General features: G+C 39.4%; 1 protein-coding gene across 1 annotated transcript in view; it reads left to right on the top strand.

The window, feature by feature from the left end:
• MAP2 (microtubule associated protein 2) overlaps positions 1-11,250 on the top strand; it is a 214,141-nt gene extending 202,891 nt beyond the window's left edge. Inside the window, exons 16-19 of the mRNA XM_087819610.1 lie at positions 1,452-1,544; positions 3,439-3,520; positions 6,989-7,101; positions 7,326-11,250. Coding sequence (XP_087675736.1) covers positions 1,452-1,544; positions 3,439-3,520; positions 6,989-7,101; positions 7,326-7,541 — 504 coding nt within the window. The 3' untranslated portion in view covers positions 7,542-11,250. The remainder of the gene's footprint in view (positions 1-1,451; positions 1,545-3,438; positions 3,521-6,988; positions 7,102-7,325) is intronic.
• The last annotated feature ends 8,609 nt before the right edge of the window (positions 11,251-19,859 follow it).

The raw sequence follows: 19,859 nt of genomic DNA, 5'->3' as shown, positions 1-19,859 counted from the left end.
TAGGAAATTCTTCTATTACAACTACACTTGTTGTTTGATATAAACTATGTGATATGAAACTGGAATTTTTATTATGCCCTAAAGAGTGGTCCAATCATCACGTCTTCCGAATTCAGATTTTGACAAGAGGCCCTTCCCTTGGGCTGCCAATGAGAGTTGTCAATGATACTTCCCTATAGGGGACAGCTATCTTGTCAATGTTAGTTAGGCAGGCATTGCGATTTAAGCTTTGCCTACTTAAAAATAGTCAGGATTCATGTCCTCTTGAATTTTTTACTTTTTTTTAAAAAGACCAAGAGATGTGATACTATTTTGGGACACAGCTGTGTATCTAGGATAAATTTATTTAGATTTTTTTTATATAAGAGAATAAACTGTCCCATAAAGCACTGAAAATGTGATTTCTCTTTAGCTATTGGGGGAGAGGAGGAATAATAGTAGTTTTAGACAAAGTAAAACCAACCAAACAAACAACAAAAATAAACCTTTCTTTCCATGCTAACTTTGCTTATCTGCCCTCCAAGATATGCAGAAGTCAAAAGACACATCAAAGAAGTCACAAGAGTTATTACTTTGCACATTATATTACAACAAACTAATATATTTCCAGATCTGGATTTGCTATTGTCTTCAAGATAATTCTGAACTTCCTGAAAATAGAAATAAAACACCTAACCTCAGATCTGTTGGACCCAACCAAGGCCTGGACTACATGACCTAGTAGTACAAGTCAGCTAACTAAAGTTCTTTGGTTTTCTCCTTTCCACCAATGGAAAGAATGCTTCCACACCCACCATCCAAGGGTAATGGCTGTCTATGAGCAGTTGTCAGAGAGAGACCTTTCAAAAGGCCACTGAGCCAAACCTATAGGGGAGGCCTCCTTGTTGACCCTCTTAGGAAACCAGGGGTTCTTCCCCTGAGTGAATGAGGACCCTCACCAGTAGCATTCACTAGACCTGTGCTATGTGGGCCAATAATACAGTTAAGTCACTTGTACAAGATGATTTATAATGGTGATGGCTGACATTGTCAGGGTTAAGGCGAGGCAGATAGGGCACTGGCATATCCTTCAGGATCCTGGGCTGAACTACACTGAGCTATACTATCGGACCTTCCATAGAGTGAACTTGAGTCCCAATGTTGCCCACAGTATTGGAAGCCTCTTCCTCACAGATTATCCAAGTTCTGTTCCTCTAAACTTCTGTTCCTCTAATTGCTCCCAGATTATGCCTGCCTACTAAGGTTCTCAAGCATTTGGCCCTTGGGAGTGCAGAAAAATAGAGTCTCATTTTTATGATAGATCTCTTCAGTTCCAGTGTTAGTTTTTTCTCTTAAATGATTATGTAGGTGGAAGGGAGTCTGGAGCCTTTGGGGCACTACCCAGTCCGGTTCCCTATACCCAGCATGTTGAAAGAAAAATGCACAATGAAGTTACCTCCAATTCCTTTTAGGTTAGGATTTTAAACAAGAAGATCGATTTTAGCAAGGTTCAGTCCAGATGTGGTTCCAAGGATAACATCAAACATTCTGCTGGGGGCGGAAATGTAAGTAGAAGCTTCCGTTAGAAAGCTGTCCTGATTGTGCGGAGCCCTCTGCACAGCCAGCACCCTGTCTCCTTTCCTGCCTCCTTCCCAACACACTCCCCCTTCTTGTTGCTGCGCCACATGTTCCCCTGATCTGGGAGCTTGTCAGCCTTGCATTTTCGGTGATGGGTTTCCCATCCTTCCCTTTAAGATCATCAGCAAATTACTTCCTTTCAACTGAGAAACAGAACCTTAATGGAGTGCACCATGGTCTTCAGGGGGATGGAAAACCCACTTCACTTGCCAATTTTGTTCGCTGGCCTTTGGTCCCAGGGTATTTGCTCATGCTGTCTCTGTTCCCCTGCAGAAGTCGCCTGGGCGCACGCTTTTCTAGTTCCACTTACATTACTCTTGAAGCGCAGACCGATACAGTTGAACACACCCACTGTGTAGAACGGGCCTTCCGCGCCTCATTATTCCCGAGAGTTGGAAATCACCTGGAATAATACGAAACTGGTGAAGCATGGTTCATCTGTAATTTGAAGTGAAAGGATTCAAATCCCTGTGTACATGTCCTAATGGTATTTTTCCTGTCTCTTAAATTGAGTGGAAATAATATCCTATGAGAGGAAGGGACAGATGAATCCATGTCTCTCAAGTGTAGCTGAGGCAGAGTTGAAACAGGCAAACTCAGGCCAGATCCTGTCATCTAAACTCGAGGCCCTGGCTCTCTGTGACTCCAATAATTTAGAGTACCAAAACCAGAATTCTCATCTGTCTAGTAACTCTTGGCTCCTTGCTCCTCAGCTGGGCAGAGATGGGGTCAAGCAGTGAAAGGAGAGATGAGAAGTGACTTCTACCAGAAACAGTCACCTGATGTTCAAAGTAGATCCACTGAGCATAAAAATGTCACTGTCATGGGAAGTCCATAGCAAGGTTTGCTGGGCTGAGTCTCAGGGTCAGTATTGACGTGGACATGGCTGCCCTCCTCCCTGTTGCCCTGTTGCTGCTCAGCACCCGGTACTCTCACAGAAACAGTGTCAGTCCTGGTAAATAGCTCGAGGGGATGAGCAGGTGGGCCCAGCTGTCCTCTACTGCAGGTCTGCTGGTCAGAACACCTAGTGGGAAAGAATAAATTGAGATAACTAACGAATTTAATACAAGTAGGGGAGCTTCCAGCCTCCAAAACAATAGTTTTGAACTTTCCACTAGAGAAGAATCACTCACTCAAATGTGCAGGTTCCCTGGCCCATTTCCAACAGGGTCCAGTTCAGTAATTCCCACGAACTTCTGATGCAAATGGACAATGAACCACACTTGCAGGAGCACTGTTTTAAACACTGGGAGAGGAAATAATGTCAGCAAAATACAAAAAGAAAAAAAAATGTTGCTATCAATTAGTAATTTGGTGCACAAGAAAAATTCCATTTACCTAACACATGATAATACTGTTTTAGAAAAGCATGTTTACAGCTTTCTTCTTCTTGTATCTTAAAGCAATGCTGTTCTTTTTGTATCTATGGGCAGTGTCGGTCACTTTTATGTAAAAATCACTTTTGAAAGACTAATTTCTCTCTTCACTTGGCTCTTTGCTTATTGGAAGGTTTAACATGATGTGGCTTCGTTCTTGCCTTATTAATCCAGGTGTTTCTGTCCCCTTGTGGCATGATCTGTTTTCTACTAATAAAATCTTCTATTTTAGGATTTTCTTTCACTTGGGTCCTTCTTTCCAACCAAACTTGTGGGAGGACATATGGGGGATTATGTTTCCTATGTGTGTATGTACTTCAGTTTGGGTTCCTGGATATGTTGTAGTGTGTTGTGAGTTTGGCTATGTTTCTAGATTTAATGGATGATCTTAGGGGATTTGTTCATGCCTAAACTATTTTAAGCATATTTTATGTGATTCACACAGGTACAGATTGTTACTAAGAAGATTGACCTAAGCCATGTGACATCCAAATGTGGCTCTCTGAAGAACATCCGCCACAGGCCAGGTAAGTAAATACTTTTTAGTAGTTTGAGAAATACTATATTGGATTCAAGAAATTGACAGGCAGCATTTTTGCTGTTGCGAAGTACCCAATTGGAAGGACATTTCAGTATCCTGATACTTCATTCTTTTATTTAGAGAAACTTAAGTTTGAAATTTGGGCATCTTCATATGGACAAGTAAACTCAATTACCAAAAATAGGTCATATATCATAGGACAGGTTAAAAATTAAAAGGTATATAAGATGCACTTATCTCTATGTACTCAACATGCTTATTGCAGCTCTTGAAATATATAGTCTATAAAATACATTGGACCATGTGTTAACACATAATTACATGGACTGCAAGCAGCATTTCCAAAGATTTTTCACGAGATTGTTTTCCTACCTTGTGTGAAATAAGGATTGTGGTTAAGTGAAGCTGAAGAATTTTATCGGCTGAATTTCTTGGATCCTTGAGTAGTTCAGTAAGCACTGTAAATCCTCAGCAGAATACAATGCTTCCCCAACTTATTTGACCGTGGGCCTCTTGTTTTTCTAGAATATCTCATGGGATTAGAGCTCTAAAGTAGAGTTCATATTCTTACTTCCTAAGAATTTTTTCCTCTCTCATGTGTGACTCCAATATACTTTGAGTCATTTTTCTGAGTCAAATTTATTTTTGCTAAATTCTGCCTTCACACATATGTAAATAATGGACAACTTGCAAATGTGTAATTTTCTTGAAAATATTTTGATACAATTTATATATACCATTGTATTATAGAATAACAAGAGGAAGCAATTGGTTTTAATAATCTATGCTTGGCATCTTAATTAAACCAGGTAATAGAGTGTTCCCGTCTATCATTGTCTCAAATGTTATCAGAAACAAGGTATAAGAAAAATTGAGCCCAGTAAGATTGCAAACCAGGAGAAGAGTATTAAGATTTATTAGTTGAAAAGCAAAGGTAGATAGGATAAGTTTAAAAAGGGATAAATACATTAGAAACGTCTAGAAATCAGGCTTTACTTTGGCAAAGGGTACTCATAAAGCAAGTAAAGGAATTAAAAACTGCTTATGTGGAATCTCTATTGCTACTTTCAGAACTGCTACCCTGGATTTAGCTTCTCTGCCATTTCATGAGGCAGCAGGGACATGGCCCCATTCTGTCTATCTTCACAATTCCCCTGTCTATAACTCAAGCCTACAAACACTTAGTTGACTTTGTACTTCCCTGTCAACAGTATGACAAGTATTTGGCCATACTACTTATATTCTTCAAAAATACAAAAGAAAATATTGGATTCTTTAGTTCCAGACAGTAAGTATACAATTATTCGAATTCACCCAGGTTCTTATGCACAGAAAAATCTTATATAGATAAGGAAATATTCTGTGTAAGATTTACTGGTTATTGTCATGGACTCCCACCTATTTCTAAATCTAGCGCTTCTTTAATAACTGAATCATGTGACTGAATTCATAAAGAAGCGTTAGCACAATGATCCTTGACAACAGCAAGCTTTTCGCAAGGTTACTTTGGAATGTGAAATGTCTACGGAGAATATAAAGGAAACCAGCCAACACCTGCAGTCGCAGATTGAAATGCCTGGTCTTACTGACCACTTCAGGACATACGAAGCTCGATAAAGGTGACAGCCTTTCACAGTTACTGCTCCTGAGGGGTGCCAGAAGTCTTCAGAACCAAAAGCATAGATCTCTTAATTCAAGTGGACTTCTCTAACAGTTCCATAAAAATTTCTAGTGGGACTTTAACAAAAATAGGCTTCCATATCTGAATATATTTTGGGTCAATTACATTATTTTTTCTCTCTCAAAATACAGTTCAACAAAAATTTTAAGATTATATGGACACAACATATAATCGTAAAAGAAAGCTCAAAAAAGCAATTTCTGTCAGAGGCTACCAAAAAATAGAAAAGTAAGATCCCCAGAAAGTTGATCTCATCTAGTTGAAACCTCAGTATCCTCCAGCTTCTAAACAAGAATGTTTTGTGAATCACACTAACCTCATCACAACCAACAAGCGAGACTCACACTTGTTTGGCCAGGTAAAAAATTTCCTGCAATAATGCATATTTTGAGAGAAGGACAACTACCTTTCTCTTGGAAGCATGAGTTAAATAACATCATGCACATTTGAAGCTTTCCGGAGAAAAATAAATGGCTATATCTTCAATATGTAATCCAATAACACCATATAATATTAAGGGGTCTGGGCCAAGTAGTTGGGTGCTAATACACATAATTGTGTAAGTATTCCATGAAAAACACACCACAAGGCCTGTGAAGCCTTTATAGACCATTCTCTTTGATCTACAGAGATAAATAAGCATCAAGAAACCAAAATTTGAAAATCTTTTCCATGTTTCCATAGACTCCATTAGGTATTTCTTCCCAAGTTAAAATCCCAAGAGAGATGCCATAATAACAGAGGATCATATGGCTTACCGCTGGCCTTCCAAAAAAAATGCACACAACCAAAACCAAGTTGCTAATGAAAGTGAAAGCAAGTCTCTGAGGTGGAGATGGTTAAAGGAGACTAATCCAGCTTCTTTCCAGGTCAAGGACATCAACAGAAACTCAGAAGTGCTCAAGGACAGGCTAAAGAACAATAAATGCCTACCCAGTGTAGAACTCTTTGCATAAGCAAGCTTGAGAAAAGCATGCAGAAATTGGGAGACCACACTGAAGGATGGCACATGGCTCTCTCTTCTATCAGGAGAGCCTTGATTTTCAGACTAATCAGCAGTTAGGGAGATGGCATGGTCAAAACTCTGTCCTAATATTAATCAGGTCGAAGTCGGTATCAGATAGGTCTTAGGACATCATTATAAGCATGTGATCTCCTTATGTTCTATCTACTAATTAAAATGAGAAGCTCTTAAAGCTTATTAGTATAAAAAAAGTATCTCCTGACTTCAATTTTATCAGTCAAGCTATCAGTGTTGAAACTTACAAATGAATATATTACCCGGATGTGTACCATTTCTAGCCTAATAGTTCTTTGTACCAGTGACCTATTACCATGAAGAAGAATAAAGAAGAGCTTCATTTCAATATAATTTGCTCCCTTTGGAATGAGAGTCTAAATAGCCCAAGTTTTAGAAAGGACAGACTAGTATATTTTTATTGTGCTATTTTTAGAGTGTTTATTATACAGATAACAGAAACCTCTCTGGTATCTTAGGTTAAAATGGGTAGAGGAGAAAGGTATGAATGTGTAAAGCAATCCACATAATGGTACAAAAATGGATGTCATTATTATTCCCCATTATATGGGGAAAATGGCATGGACTAGAAATTTTAAAAGATTTTTTTCACATTTCTGGTCAAAGGTATAGTAGAGTTAATTAAGCTTGTGGTTTACAGTGGTCTATCTCCTATAATCATTTTGGGGAAATAGTCACCACAAATATAAGATTTAATTTTAGCAAGGCATTTAAAAGCCTTTCTCCTCACTTAGGTGGTGGGCGTGTGAAAATTGAGAGTGTAAAACTGGATTTCAAAGAAAAGGCCCAAGCTAAAGTCGGTTCGCTTGACAATGCTCACCATGTACCCGGAGGCGGTAATGTCAAGGTAAGAAACAAGGTCATGAGCTGATCTCGTCTTTTCTTCTTTCTTAATCCTTCTGAAATACTCTCCCTCAGCATGCGTCCCAGGTCGAAGACCTGAACGTGTAAGAAGTAGGAATGGCAGAGCTGAATAGAAGTGACAGTCACAGTAGCTCTGGGATATAGAAAAAGATCTGAAGGTCAGTTCAGATGCTTGAGTTAACAGGGACTGATGCTTGTCTTGAACAGATTGACAGCCAAAAGTTGAACTTCAGAGAGCATGCTAAGGCCCGTGTGGACCACGGGGCTGAGATCATCACCCAGTCCCCAGGCAGATCCAGCGTGGCATCCCCCCGGCGGCTTAGCAACGTCTCCTCTTCTGGAAGCATCAACCTGCTTGAATCCCCTCAGCTTGCCACTTTGGCTGAGGATGTCACTGCTGCACTCGCTAAGCAGGGCTTGTGAATATTTCTCATTTAGCATTGGAGTAATAATATTTAGGCATGAGCTCTTGGCAGGAGTGGGCTCTGAGCAGGTTATGTTTATTCTTTACAAACCATAAAATAAATAATCTCATTCCCAAACTCTAGTAATTGTTACAGTTTTATAAAAAAAACAACACACAACAACAATAGCATATGCAGAAATTGACCTGATTTCCATTTGCAGCAGGAAGACACTGGCTTTACCTAAGTACAATTGGACGATTATTTTTGCTCTGCTCTGTTTTGCATGGAGTATTATTATTTGAAAAATTGCATTTTTACCTTTCATGTGCCTGAAGGCTATCCACTACATTCTGAAAGGCCTTGTTAACATCCAAGCTGCTCATTTCACCATTCTGTTGCTGGGTGTAAAGATAAAAGCTGCACATTGTAACTTATTGCAGGTTAAAATAAACCAAGGTATCTGATGGCAGGAAGGGAAGAGCATGTAAGAAATACGTGTGTGTTTTTTTAAGTGTTATTTTGTATAAAGGGGAAGAAAGATTCGATTAAGTTATTAACATTTGGGACCTGGATAATTATATCAGAGTATAAGTCAATTCAATAAATTATTTAACTAATTAAAAAATAGTTACGAAGCATTGGAGCTGCGGTTGAGGAAGTGGTGTAAAAGTGCTCTCTTAGGAACGAAGCACTTTCACTAGGATGGACTCATGTCTTACTAGAACGTCAGTTGATCAGCTAGATTTGTGTCCACACTACCGGTTTCACACCCCCTTTCCATCTGTTTGATACAGTATTATAGATATAAATATATATATATATTTCTCTGTGGCCATTTGTGAGACTTCCTCATATACTTGAATATTATACTTCCTTATTCACAGTATCTGTGTCTCCTGCACCCTTTGGTGTTGCAATTTTAGGTGTGTGAAAGTAGATGTTAGCAGGGTTCTTTCCCTATTTAAAAAAAAATACATTAAAAAAGACAAAAAGTTTTAGCATGAAGTTGCTTCTGTAACAACTCAAAGCTGTAACCCTGTTATCGTGCCAGGTACAAGTCTCTCCCGTGATGCTAGAAAAATTTATTTTTCTTTGCTTTCACCAACATGAAGTTTGTGGGGGCGGGTCCAGTTATACATAAAAGGGTTTACAGATCGTTGGTTTAAGATTATGGATGTAAATTATTTTATTTTGAATTATGGAATACTTTGGGTTTTACTTCTGTAATCATTCATGAAAGACTTAAGATTTCTTCCTTTTTTTTTTTTTCCATTTGCTAAAGTTGAAACTAACAGTGGGATTTGGGACATGTTAGCCCATTCTTCCAAATACTACCTGCTTTTTAAGTGATCTAACAGAAGAGATTTGGCTTCCTTCCCCAAAGTAAAGATCCCTTGATCGGAAAGGAAAAATACAGTATTTTGAGATGCGATAGCTACAAAGTACTTGAGATACAGATTTCAGAATCATTTTATGAAGGACTCTGTACAGGAATACTGTATCACTCAGCATTACTTATCAGTAGATAATACTGTTTTGACTTAATATACAGTCTAGAGATCACAAGTCAATTAATTCCTCTCACAGATCATTCATCTTAGACTTAGGAGGAAACAGTCAATGGCCTGAATAAGGCAATGAGTTGCCAGGCTGAGTGGATGCATTTTAGTACTTTTATCTGTTCTTTTTCTTGCTCAGGGCTGGTATGTTAGACTTGAACAGTTACAGGCAAATTACCTGGTAGGTGTTTGATTCTTTTGAGCCAAATCAATTCCTGAGTACAAAGGAAGAAATGACAAGCATGGGTGAGGCAAAAAGGAAGTATAATAGCATCTAAGGGAGAATCCAAGGGGTGCAGTAACAGAGAGACACGGGTCACATTTTGTGACTCATTGAATATTGGAACCAGAGCGAATTCCACCAAAGAAACCCTAGGAGCAGATGCGCACCATTCATTCTCAACAAAGAGGTTTTACATAGGTAGACATGTCCGAAACTGTGTATAAATCAGTGACTTCACTCAACAGTCAAAAAGATAGAAACCCCTGAGTAGGACTATGGATGTATCTATTTTCTGCCTAATAATCGCTGTGAGGTTTGGTTTGACCAATCTGGGCATTTTATCCATCAGCTTCCCTTAAGGTGCACCAGAAAATAAGAGAAGTAAGAATAGTCATGTGGAAACTTACGTTATTTTCTTACATGTTTGATAGAGTTAGATAGTGATTGAAGTTCTGTAGGAAGAAGTTAAGAGCTGGTTAGAACTGTTTTAACAAATGAAACGTATTTTTTTTCAACTTGGTTTAAGTTTTTTATAAAAGTTAAGAATAAGTGAACTTGCTCTACATATTAAAATTCAGTTTCTTAATACATGTCCAAAATAAAGATTATATAAAGCATGAAGTTATTAGATTTGGCATTAAAGGAAATGTTTATTTCAAACCACAGCAAAATTACAATGAATAAATGCACTTCCTTGTATGGAAATGTGGTTCTCTGTAAAGTTAACAAAAGAAAACACACACACCCTGATTATTTATACCTGTAAAAAAGAGAAACACACAGGATAAATGTCTTCTTATGGGGATAAGTGGTGGAGCCCATCTTGCCTTCACTCTCAAGATTAACGACACAAATTAAGCTTTTTGAACACCACTCTTGTGGGGACATCCATACGCTGATCTAGAAATTAAAACTTCATGGTTCTAGTTCTAGATCTATTCGTGCCAGTTTCTCTCTGGCTTTTGCCTTTGAGAACCTGTTTAAGGATACATAAGTAATCCAGAGCTCTGAAGAGTTAAAAGGCCAACTTCTCCAGTGAACTCACCCTCTCTGGGTCTCCTGCAACCAAGAATTGGAAACCTTACAATGATGCAGGAAAGATCCGAGTTTATGGTGAGTTTCAAAGGCCATGTTCATTTGGGAACCAACTCTCTCTGGATTCTCCTGCTGAGTTCCAGCAGGGGGATGGGCGGAAATCCCACCCACAAGCAAGGCACCTGTGTAACACCAACCAGGTAGGGCTGAAGAAGGTTAGAGAGAGACCTTTGTTAAGTGGAAGATTGTACTGATGGTAGCTGGCTTCTCCAGACTCTTGTATAGTAATAGAGCAGGAAATGGGATCATCAACCAAAATATAACATGTCAGTTTTATTAAAGAAATAATCTCTATGTGCTTAATTCTGACATAGCTACAGTTATACTTTTTCTCATATTTTTCATTCCACAAAAATGAGGTAGATAAACTATTCATGATCTAAGTAGCCAACATAAATAAATAAATAAAATAAAGTAGATTTGTGGCTTGGAAGGCAGATTCTAGGCCTTCCTTCAAAAACTGGTGTGCTGAAATCAGCATTGATGTTTGTTTTTCTAGGCCTAGGATTTTTAGCCTCTGTGTGTAGGTTGAGGCCAAGTCCCTCTGCAGGAATAAGATTATTTTTAAACCCAAAAAATGTCAATTATGAAAATCTACTTCAACTTTAGCAAAAAGAAAAAAAAATCAACAAAAAGTATACTCTGTATGCTGGGATTCCAAGGTTCCAAGACTCTGCTACAAATCTGCGGGGGGTTTCTTTCTTCTGAGAATTCTAGAGCCTGTTACCATAGAAAGGCATTTCTTCAATGGCTGGTTGTAGTTAGTTCATGTTTTTCAATCAAAATTTGCAAATGTATTTGTTGCTGTATAGTGATTGTTTTGCAAAATAAAATTGCTTGTCATCTGATTGATTGTTTCAGATTGTTTCTTCTTCTCTGGGAAAAAAGTTACATATATATATACATACACACACACACACACACACGTGTATATGTTGGTATACACATGTGTATACCTTGTTAGTATGGAAATACAGTATATATATTGTGCACTCCAACCAAAGAAAAATTGCGAAGATACAATTATCTGCTGAATTCCTGCTATGTGTCGGGCCCTATTACTACCATGTTAGCAGAAGGCAATCTGTTGCAAGTGGCAGAAACTCAAATCGAATTGGTGAAGCATAAAGACAAATTTTTTGACTCAAGTAACCAACTAAGGCAGGAATATGGACTCAGGCATGGATAAATTCAGGCACTCAAAAGATGTCATTAGGAATCTTGCTTTTTCCAAACCTAGATCTGCTTCCTCTTTGTTGGTTTCATTCTCAGGCAGGCACCCCTTTCTCTGTGGTCACTGAAAGCTCCAGGTTGCACAACCTGCAAAGAAAGCCTCTTTCCCTGTAGCTCTAGCCAAAAGCCAGGACCGGAAAATCGTTGAATTCCTTGGGTCACCTGCTTACTTGTGCTGCCTGGCCAGGCTTGAGTCATATGTCCAACTCTATCACAGGTGGTTCAACCACACGAACAAATTGTGGAGAGGAAGTGTTCCCTTTAAAGGAAAGTTAGTCTGCTACTGCCAGAAGAGAGAGAAATTGATGCTGTGCAGGTCATAAGAACAGAAAGATTTTAACCCTTTCTCAAGGAAGAAGAAAAAACCCTTTCAGTAGTACTTTTATTTGACAGTAGCAGCTAGTAACTTTCATGTCCATGATAAATGCATTTAAGATTCTGATCCCACCTATATTTATCATTAAAGCAGATAAAAAGGAGAAATACAGTGGAGTATATATACTTGTTTCTTCATCTTATAATAAATAAAAATTTCATGGACAAATGAGAAGTGGCAAAAACTATCATCTTACTCAGTAGGCCTGAACATGTAGGATACTTGCCTGTTAACTTTCGGAAGTAAAGAAAGACGTAGTGGAAAGATGCTCTAACTTAGTCAAGAGAGTCAATGCTCTGAAACCCAGGACCGATTTTCAGTCGATATATATCTTATTTAGCTGAGTAAGTTGCTGCAATATTGAAAGACTTGCTGCCCAGACCTCCGTATCAGTGCCCACCTTTGTCCACCCAAGCCTATGCTCCTGGGCTCCACAGACCTCCAGTTCAAGCACCTATAAGGTTAATGCCTGGTACAGCAGAGAGCCTCCAATATCCTGTGCCAGTTTCCCCAAAAGTCCTGTTCTCCAGGCACTACCAGTAGCTCTGACCCCCTCGGGGGCTCTGGAGGATGGCCTGTGCCTTGCTAACTCTTACAGGAAGCCCAGATGGTCTACACGGGCGCCTAGTAGCCTGCTGGCCTGTCGCCCACCCTGCCACAGGTCTCACGTGCCTGTCCTTGTCTCTGCATTGTCCCCCTCCCCCAGGTCAGAAGAAGACTGGAATCCCACAGAGAAAGCAGTGCCATTTTTGGCATCCTGGTAGCATATACCTGGTGCTCATATAACCATATCTTGGCTGTGATCACCTGCTTCCAGTCTTAATCCCCCCCCCAATTTCCCTCATATGGCTGCTTATAGGAACCACAAGCCGCTGCAGTACTTTAACTCGTATCCGAGTATTGAAACAAGCAACAGGCACTGAAGAGAGAATGGGAACTCCTGAGGCGACAGAAGGAGGTTGTGAGCTACCGATAATCCCATGGTGCAACGCGGGGCTAACTGGAGCCTAAGGTAAATCCTTGTTATGGTCCCTGTTGAATTCACCTTTATCTAAAACCCACCCAAAGGGCCCTCCGGTGTGGCTGAGTTGTTTGAATGATGTCCCATGCATCGAGATGTCACTGGTGTAATTCCCAGTCAGGGCACATGCCTGGGCTTCGGGCTCGATCTCCAGTAGGGAGTGTGCAGGAGGCAGCCGATCCATATTTCTCTCTCATTCATGTTTCCATCTCTCTCTCCCTCTCCCTTCTTGTCCCCCTAAAATCAATAAAAACATATTAAAACCCACCAAAAGCCCACTGAAGTGGGCATTAACAACATTAATGTTATACTTATTAAGTGATTGTCTGTGCCAGGCATTCTTATAAACATGTTAAGTCCTATGAGCACTGTAATTATTAATGTCCCCATTTTACAGATGAGAAAACTGAGGCATAGAGTGGTTGTTTAAAACTTAATGGGCAGAGTCAAAATTTGAACCCAAGCAGTCCAAGATGTCTTGTATGGTCTAATGGAGTAGATTTGATTGAATTAAGTATTCAAATAAACAATTTCCATGACAGCCATTACTAAAGATACCAATAATCTCAGTATTATAAGACACAGAAAAGAATTCATATATTTGCTGTTAATTCAGCAAATGATGAAAGAGAATTATCAATCATAAGCAATATCATTTATGTAAAGAGACATCCTTTTTTTATAAATGCAAGTCATCCAATGACAATTAATTAAATAGGAAGTCACTGGAACAATTGTATGCTGTTCTCTATATCAAGTCATGGCTCATACAAAGGCATCATTTAGCAAGTGACATCTATGTCAAGCAAAGATCCATCAACAATTTCTAAAAATCATCAGTGTGTTTGGAAATCAGGAAAATTGGGTGAACTATTTGTACTACACACTTGACAAGCAATTGCATGATTCCTATTATTTAGAGAATAAAAGGACTTTTTCTAAATTATGTGTTAACTTGTGGTAAATACATAATTTTTTCTAAATTATATATTTATTTAGCATAAATATTTATGCTAAATATTTTAACATCATGGTGCTTCCAGCACCATGCAGCTGTTTTTCTTGATCTGTTATGACACTAGTAACTGACTTAAATTTCTTGCTTTCATTTCAAGCCTGGCACGTGACTTAGATTTTCCTTATGAAACAAGGCTATAATTCATAGCCTAAATATAAGAATACCTGCTTAAGTTTTAGATGTGGAATACACACTTCATATAGTCTTAGTTGATTTTTAATATTAGTGAACAAAAAATATCATTTCCATTAACATCAGAAACCTAAGACGCAAAGAGATAACCTAGAAGACTTCTCAGCCATATTTCTGCTTCAACTGTAGAAAAATCAGAAAGTACTCACATTATACGGACGCCAAAGTACCAATACTTTGTCTTTTCCTGTGTAACCAATGTGTTCAAGAAGCATGACTCATATGAATTGTGATCAAAACGCAAATTTATTTTTGTCCCTCACAGCTTCTTTAAACATTATGGAAGAAATCCTCCCATGCCTCAAGCTGAAGACTTGGGCAGACTTGTGACTTTTTAGTCACTTTCAAATAATAAAATTATTCTGGTTATAAAAAGAATGTCAATGATATAAAAGAGTCTCAATTGAGAAATTAAAATGTCCAGCCCTTGGGACAGTCAAAACTCTGAAGCTGTTGGTGTAAGACCTGTGCTCTTCCCAGCATAGAATGGCCTCAGTTGCAAGTCTGCTCTGGGAGTGGGGTATGGACCTTCTGTGTTCTCTGTGCACTCACTTTCTTTTCTTTCTTTTCTTTCTTTTACACACTTTTATTGATTTCAGAGAGAGGAAGGGAGAGGGAGAGAGAGATAGAAGCATCACTGATGAGAGAGTCACTGATCTGCCTCCTCCACACCCTCTGCTGGGGATGGAGCCGGAACCCGGGCATGTGCCCTGACGGGGAGGAGGACCCCTGAGCATGCTGGCGGAGCTGTGCACTCACTTTCTCTTCTTCCTGACAGATGCTGCTTTTTCTCCCTCTGGGTATAAAACTGGGGGAGCAAGGAGAAGTAAGGGCAGGTGGTTTAATCAGTTTCCTTTCTCAGTGGGCGCCCAGTGACGCTTCCAGCCTCCGTCTGCTAAGGCTTCGCCCCCTCCCCCACCCAGACAGCCTTACTTTCGGGATGTAGGATGACTTTCCCTAGCTCTGGCTGCTGCATGGCCCTCCCCTGGCCCTCATGTATTACCTACCTACTATCTCTAGGAGTGGAGCCAGTTTCCAACTCAGCAGCACTCCTTGGGCCCCACGACCAGAGTCCCCAGCCCTCCTCTGGCCTGATGGAGAACTCTGGAGTCTCCCAACATCAGGAAACACATTTCTGTGCTCTCCAAGCATTTGAATCTTCTTTGTATTCAGCTTCAGGCTAGAAGGCAGCACCACCCTACACTTTCTCCAAAAGAAAGTGTTACGGACAGCGTGACATCTCTGTGCAAAGAAATCCCCTCATCAATCCCCTTTCACCAGATCCCTCCCTATGGCCCCTTTTTGTGTCCTTAATCTGACAGAAACAAAGTCCTGGAGGTCGATTTCTTTAGACATCTGTACATGGAAAGGGGTAATTTTTCACTCTCTCTTTTGTGTCCTGCTGTCAATCAGGCTGGCCTCTTAGTAGCTTCTCAGGCCCAAAGAATCCAATTCTACCATCCTTCTGACTTTTCTGTACTTTGGGCTAGAGTGGTCTCATCATATTTGTACCTTTTTAAATAGAAAATGAGTAAATGCCACAAACATTGATTGGATGCTACTTTCCAGCGTGGTTCGGTGCCCTCCGGGCATTCAAGAGGCAAGTGAAGGAGACAGAGCGTATATACAACATGCCACAGCCCAGGGCAAACAGTGATACGTGGTAGAAACCCAAGTTCACACAAAAACCTATGAGAGAGGAAGCCCAGGAAGGACAAGGGTTGGAAGGAAGGGGATTTCTAAAGCAAAGGCATAAAGGCATGAATGAAGGACACATTCTGAGAACATGAAATTATTTTCTGTATCTGGAGTAAATGTGGGTCAGAGGAAATGAGCAAAAAGCTTGGAGACAGATTATGGGTCTTTTATTATATCCACAAGTTTGGATTCTATGTGTTTTTGAGAAGAAATGACATAATTAGATCTGAATTTTAGAAAAGTAACGTTAGCAGCAATGTGGAGAATGAACTGAAGAGAAGAGACTAGAGCTGGTGAAACCCGGGAGAGGTCAATAAAGCCTGAGCCGGGAGCATGGCAGCAAAGATCTGGAGGAAGGAAGATGCTTAAGACGCTTTTAAAATACAAGGGACAGAACTTGAAGACCATGGGATGTGAGCTGATTAACAGAGAAGTAGAAATAAGACTGAGGTTTATAACTTGAGCAGACAAGCATTAATGAAGGTGAAGTATGCAGTGAAGAGAAGGTATCAATGTAGTATCCATGAGGAAATATCAGAAATTTGTTAATTCACATCTGGATCTTAGAAGTGGAATCATGACCAAAGATGGATATATCAGTATCACCCCACTTTCTGGATGGTCCCAAGCCAGGGGGATAAATAAGAGGAAGAGGAGTAGCTTGCCCCAGTCATCTCTAACCCAACTGCATTGATCAATAATGAGCAGTGCTGTTGCCATTCACCCCAGGACGTGGCTCTCTCTGAGTTCAGGCATTATCATTAGGATTGATCTAGAGGACAATGAATGCAATGTGGTGACCACCCCAGGTCCACGACTTGACTCTTCTGGATCCCTGCAGATGCTGCCTTTTTAGGGAAAGTGAGAGGAGCTGAGTTTCAAAACATTACCTGAGTCAGTAGGATGCAGACCGCAGCAGTCACTCCTTACATTGGTGCAGTTAGTCATTTTATACTCAGCTCTTCCTATGTCATCATCAGTGCTGATTCATAAAAGGTCCATTGCCCCCAAGACTTTCATCTTAAGTGGAGAGAAGGTGTTTTTATTAATTTTTAAATTTGTTTTTGAGATTTGCTCATTAAACACCGGGTATCTTGGCTTGACTTGAAACATCAAGTCATCTAGGAATAACATCCTTAAAATCAAGTCAGCAAGGGCCAGCACAGTTATTAATTGTACCATGCTACCGTGACACTTGACATTTGTTGTCCTTTCCTCATTTTCCCAGGCCATAATCTGAAACAGGGCTTTGAAAAATTCCTAACATATAAATAACAGTCCTGGAGAATGGATGGACACATACAGGCTGGACTCACAAGGGGGAAGAGTGACAAAGTCCAAATTAAACTTAGTGTAATTCCTATATTTAAGAAGCAAGCAGGAAAAAAAGGGAGGTGATCATAAAAACCAAGGACCAGCCATTTGAATACTGGCAATAATAAAAAATGTCGCAGAAGCCACAGGAGTGGATGTGAGTGCATGCTGCATAGGGTTAGAATCTGCAGAGATTCTGCCCAGCATGAGAAATGGGAAGCTGCTGGGTTTTACAATAGATCATTCAGTGACTTTGCAGAACAATGGGACGTTAAAGATAGAACCGGCTTCTTGGGCGGTACTTCTTAATTTCACTCATATACGTCCTGGGAAAATTACATAATCGAGCTATTGGCAAAAAAAATACGTTCTCAAACTCCAAAAAGGCACTCGCTCATAGCCTGGAGAACTCCGGATATTAAATGCTTTCCACTTGAAATGCCATGCATCCAGGGCACATAATGTGTGTCAGCGTTGTCAGTGGTGAAAAGGCATCTCTCTGTACCTGATCACACATTGGGTAGTTTTGAAAGCCACTTTCTATTTCCCTTGGTTCCCAAGCACCTGCGTTTGCTATCTCGCTGGCACACAGCTGCTAACTCTGACACTGGCGGCTAAATGGATATAAGTCTATTCATTTCCTTGTATAACAGAAATGAATACATTTTTCCAAAGAGTAAACAGGCTTTGGTAAGTATATAAAACAGCGCAATAGAATGTCAGGGGTTAAAATAAAATGATTAATGTCTGTTTCATTACTTATTCATTTGTTGGTTTTAGATGAAATCTTTTAACCAACTCTTCCAGCCACAAAAACGACAATAATGATTCTTGCTTATGCCCTTGTACTTTAGTCAATTAGATTTGCAGAGTGATTTGTGGTTCTCAAATAAAAATTATTGAATTTTCTCATTTACACATTATAAGAGTAGCGGATGATGAGAAGACGAAGTTAAAACCCTCTGCCTTCAGGCCCAGTCTGGAAAACCACAGTACATTACTTTTGGATACATAATTTATTGTGATTTCTACTCTAGATAGACTTCAGTGCATTAGACAATCATGCAATCATTTATACATACTCGCCTTTGAATTATATTCTCTTTTGATCTGATGCCTGTTTTTGCACACACGTTCACGTGAGCACACTCTTAATATTTTACATTTTATGACGCGCCCCTTCTAAAACTAGGTTGATGACTCCAGAATGAAGAGGTGGGGGCCTAAGCTTGCAGGCTGGCTCTCACGGTGGGCTTGTAGTTGTCCCTTGTTACGTTGCCTGTGCTTTCATCCCTGGTATCAGAGGAATCATTCTGATGCAAGCACTATGGTGCTTGATTAGAGAAGCACATTCACAAAAACAAGAAAAATTCAAGAGGAGGTGGGGCGTTTAACTATGCTTTGCAATAAAATGTTTCACCAATAACAAAAACCAATCATGTTCAATATTAGTGCATAAATGAGTAGCTTCCACTCTTTTTAGAATGTGGCTTAACTATAGGAGAGTAAGTAGAATACTTCTTCCTGAACCTCAGCCCACATCCAATGTCATTCCTTTTTTATAGCAAGTTGCTCACCAATCATCTCTAGAGGGACATCCAGGTTTCATAGAGTCAATTCCGTACATTTAAGAGGAAGATCTTAGCTGTGATATCAGTGAAAGAAGTAAACATTGAAAGACGTTTCTTTGGCTTGTTTAAAAAATATGCTAGAAAAATGAAGATTAAAATTACCAGATGTGGCACAGCACAAATCACGGAACAAGATGAAACACCCTTGTTTAAAAGGTGTTTCAATCGCAGGGTACAGGATTCTCTATACAAGATACTTGAGCAAATCTGTGCTCCTGTGTTTGAAGCAATGGCTAGCTCAGCTATTTCTGGTACCCCAGCCATGACACCTACTAGAGGAACCCATAGCAACCACTCCTCCATTGGTGGTATTTTTCTAACGAGCCAGGCTGCAATCCAAACACTATCAAAAAGGAAATTTCCAAATTATTCCTTTAAAGAATTGAATATTTTTCTTGCCAGCTAACATATTTTCTTCAGCAGATAAATATCTTTCTTAGGCAGATATTTTGGGTAATATCTCTAAATATAAAGGGAGCTTGTCTGTAATGGAAGAAGTATATAAATTTTAGAGCAAGGGCTCAAAGAATGATTGCTATGTGTGTGCTAAGTCATTCATTTAGCTTAACTCCCTTGAAAAAGACAAGAAACTAATGATATCTGATATAAATTAGTACTTATAAACTGATGAAAACCAGCTTAAGCAGAATTAAATTGCACAGTCACTGCTTAGTATTTTCGTATACAGACACATAAGGGCAAATTGTGGTTCTCATTGTTTATGTGGAATCAAAGTTTATTGAAAGTTATTTTCAAATGTCTTACATGCTTTAATGCATTGCTTCCTTTGATCTTTACAATAACTCTATCAGATTAATATCATGTCCATTTCATGCTAAGAAAATAGGGAATCATATTGCTAATTGAACAGTGAATCTCTGCGACTGGAAAGCCAATAGTTTTCCCACTAAACTATGCTGCATCCCAAGAAGGGCATTAGCTATTTGTATTAAGAGAACATATTAAAATTTACT

Source organism: Miniopterus natalensis, chromosome 8 (genome assembly GCF_054644295.1).
Source record: "Miniopterus natalensis isolate mMinNat1 chromosome 8, mMinNat1.hap1, whole genome shotgun sequence".
Taxonomy (NCBI): domain Eukaryota; kingdom Metazoa; phylum Chordata; class Mammalia; order Chiroptera; family Miniopteridae; genus Miniopterus; species Miniopterus natalensis.
This window is presented reverse-complemented; position numbering and strand designations above follow the sequence as displayed.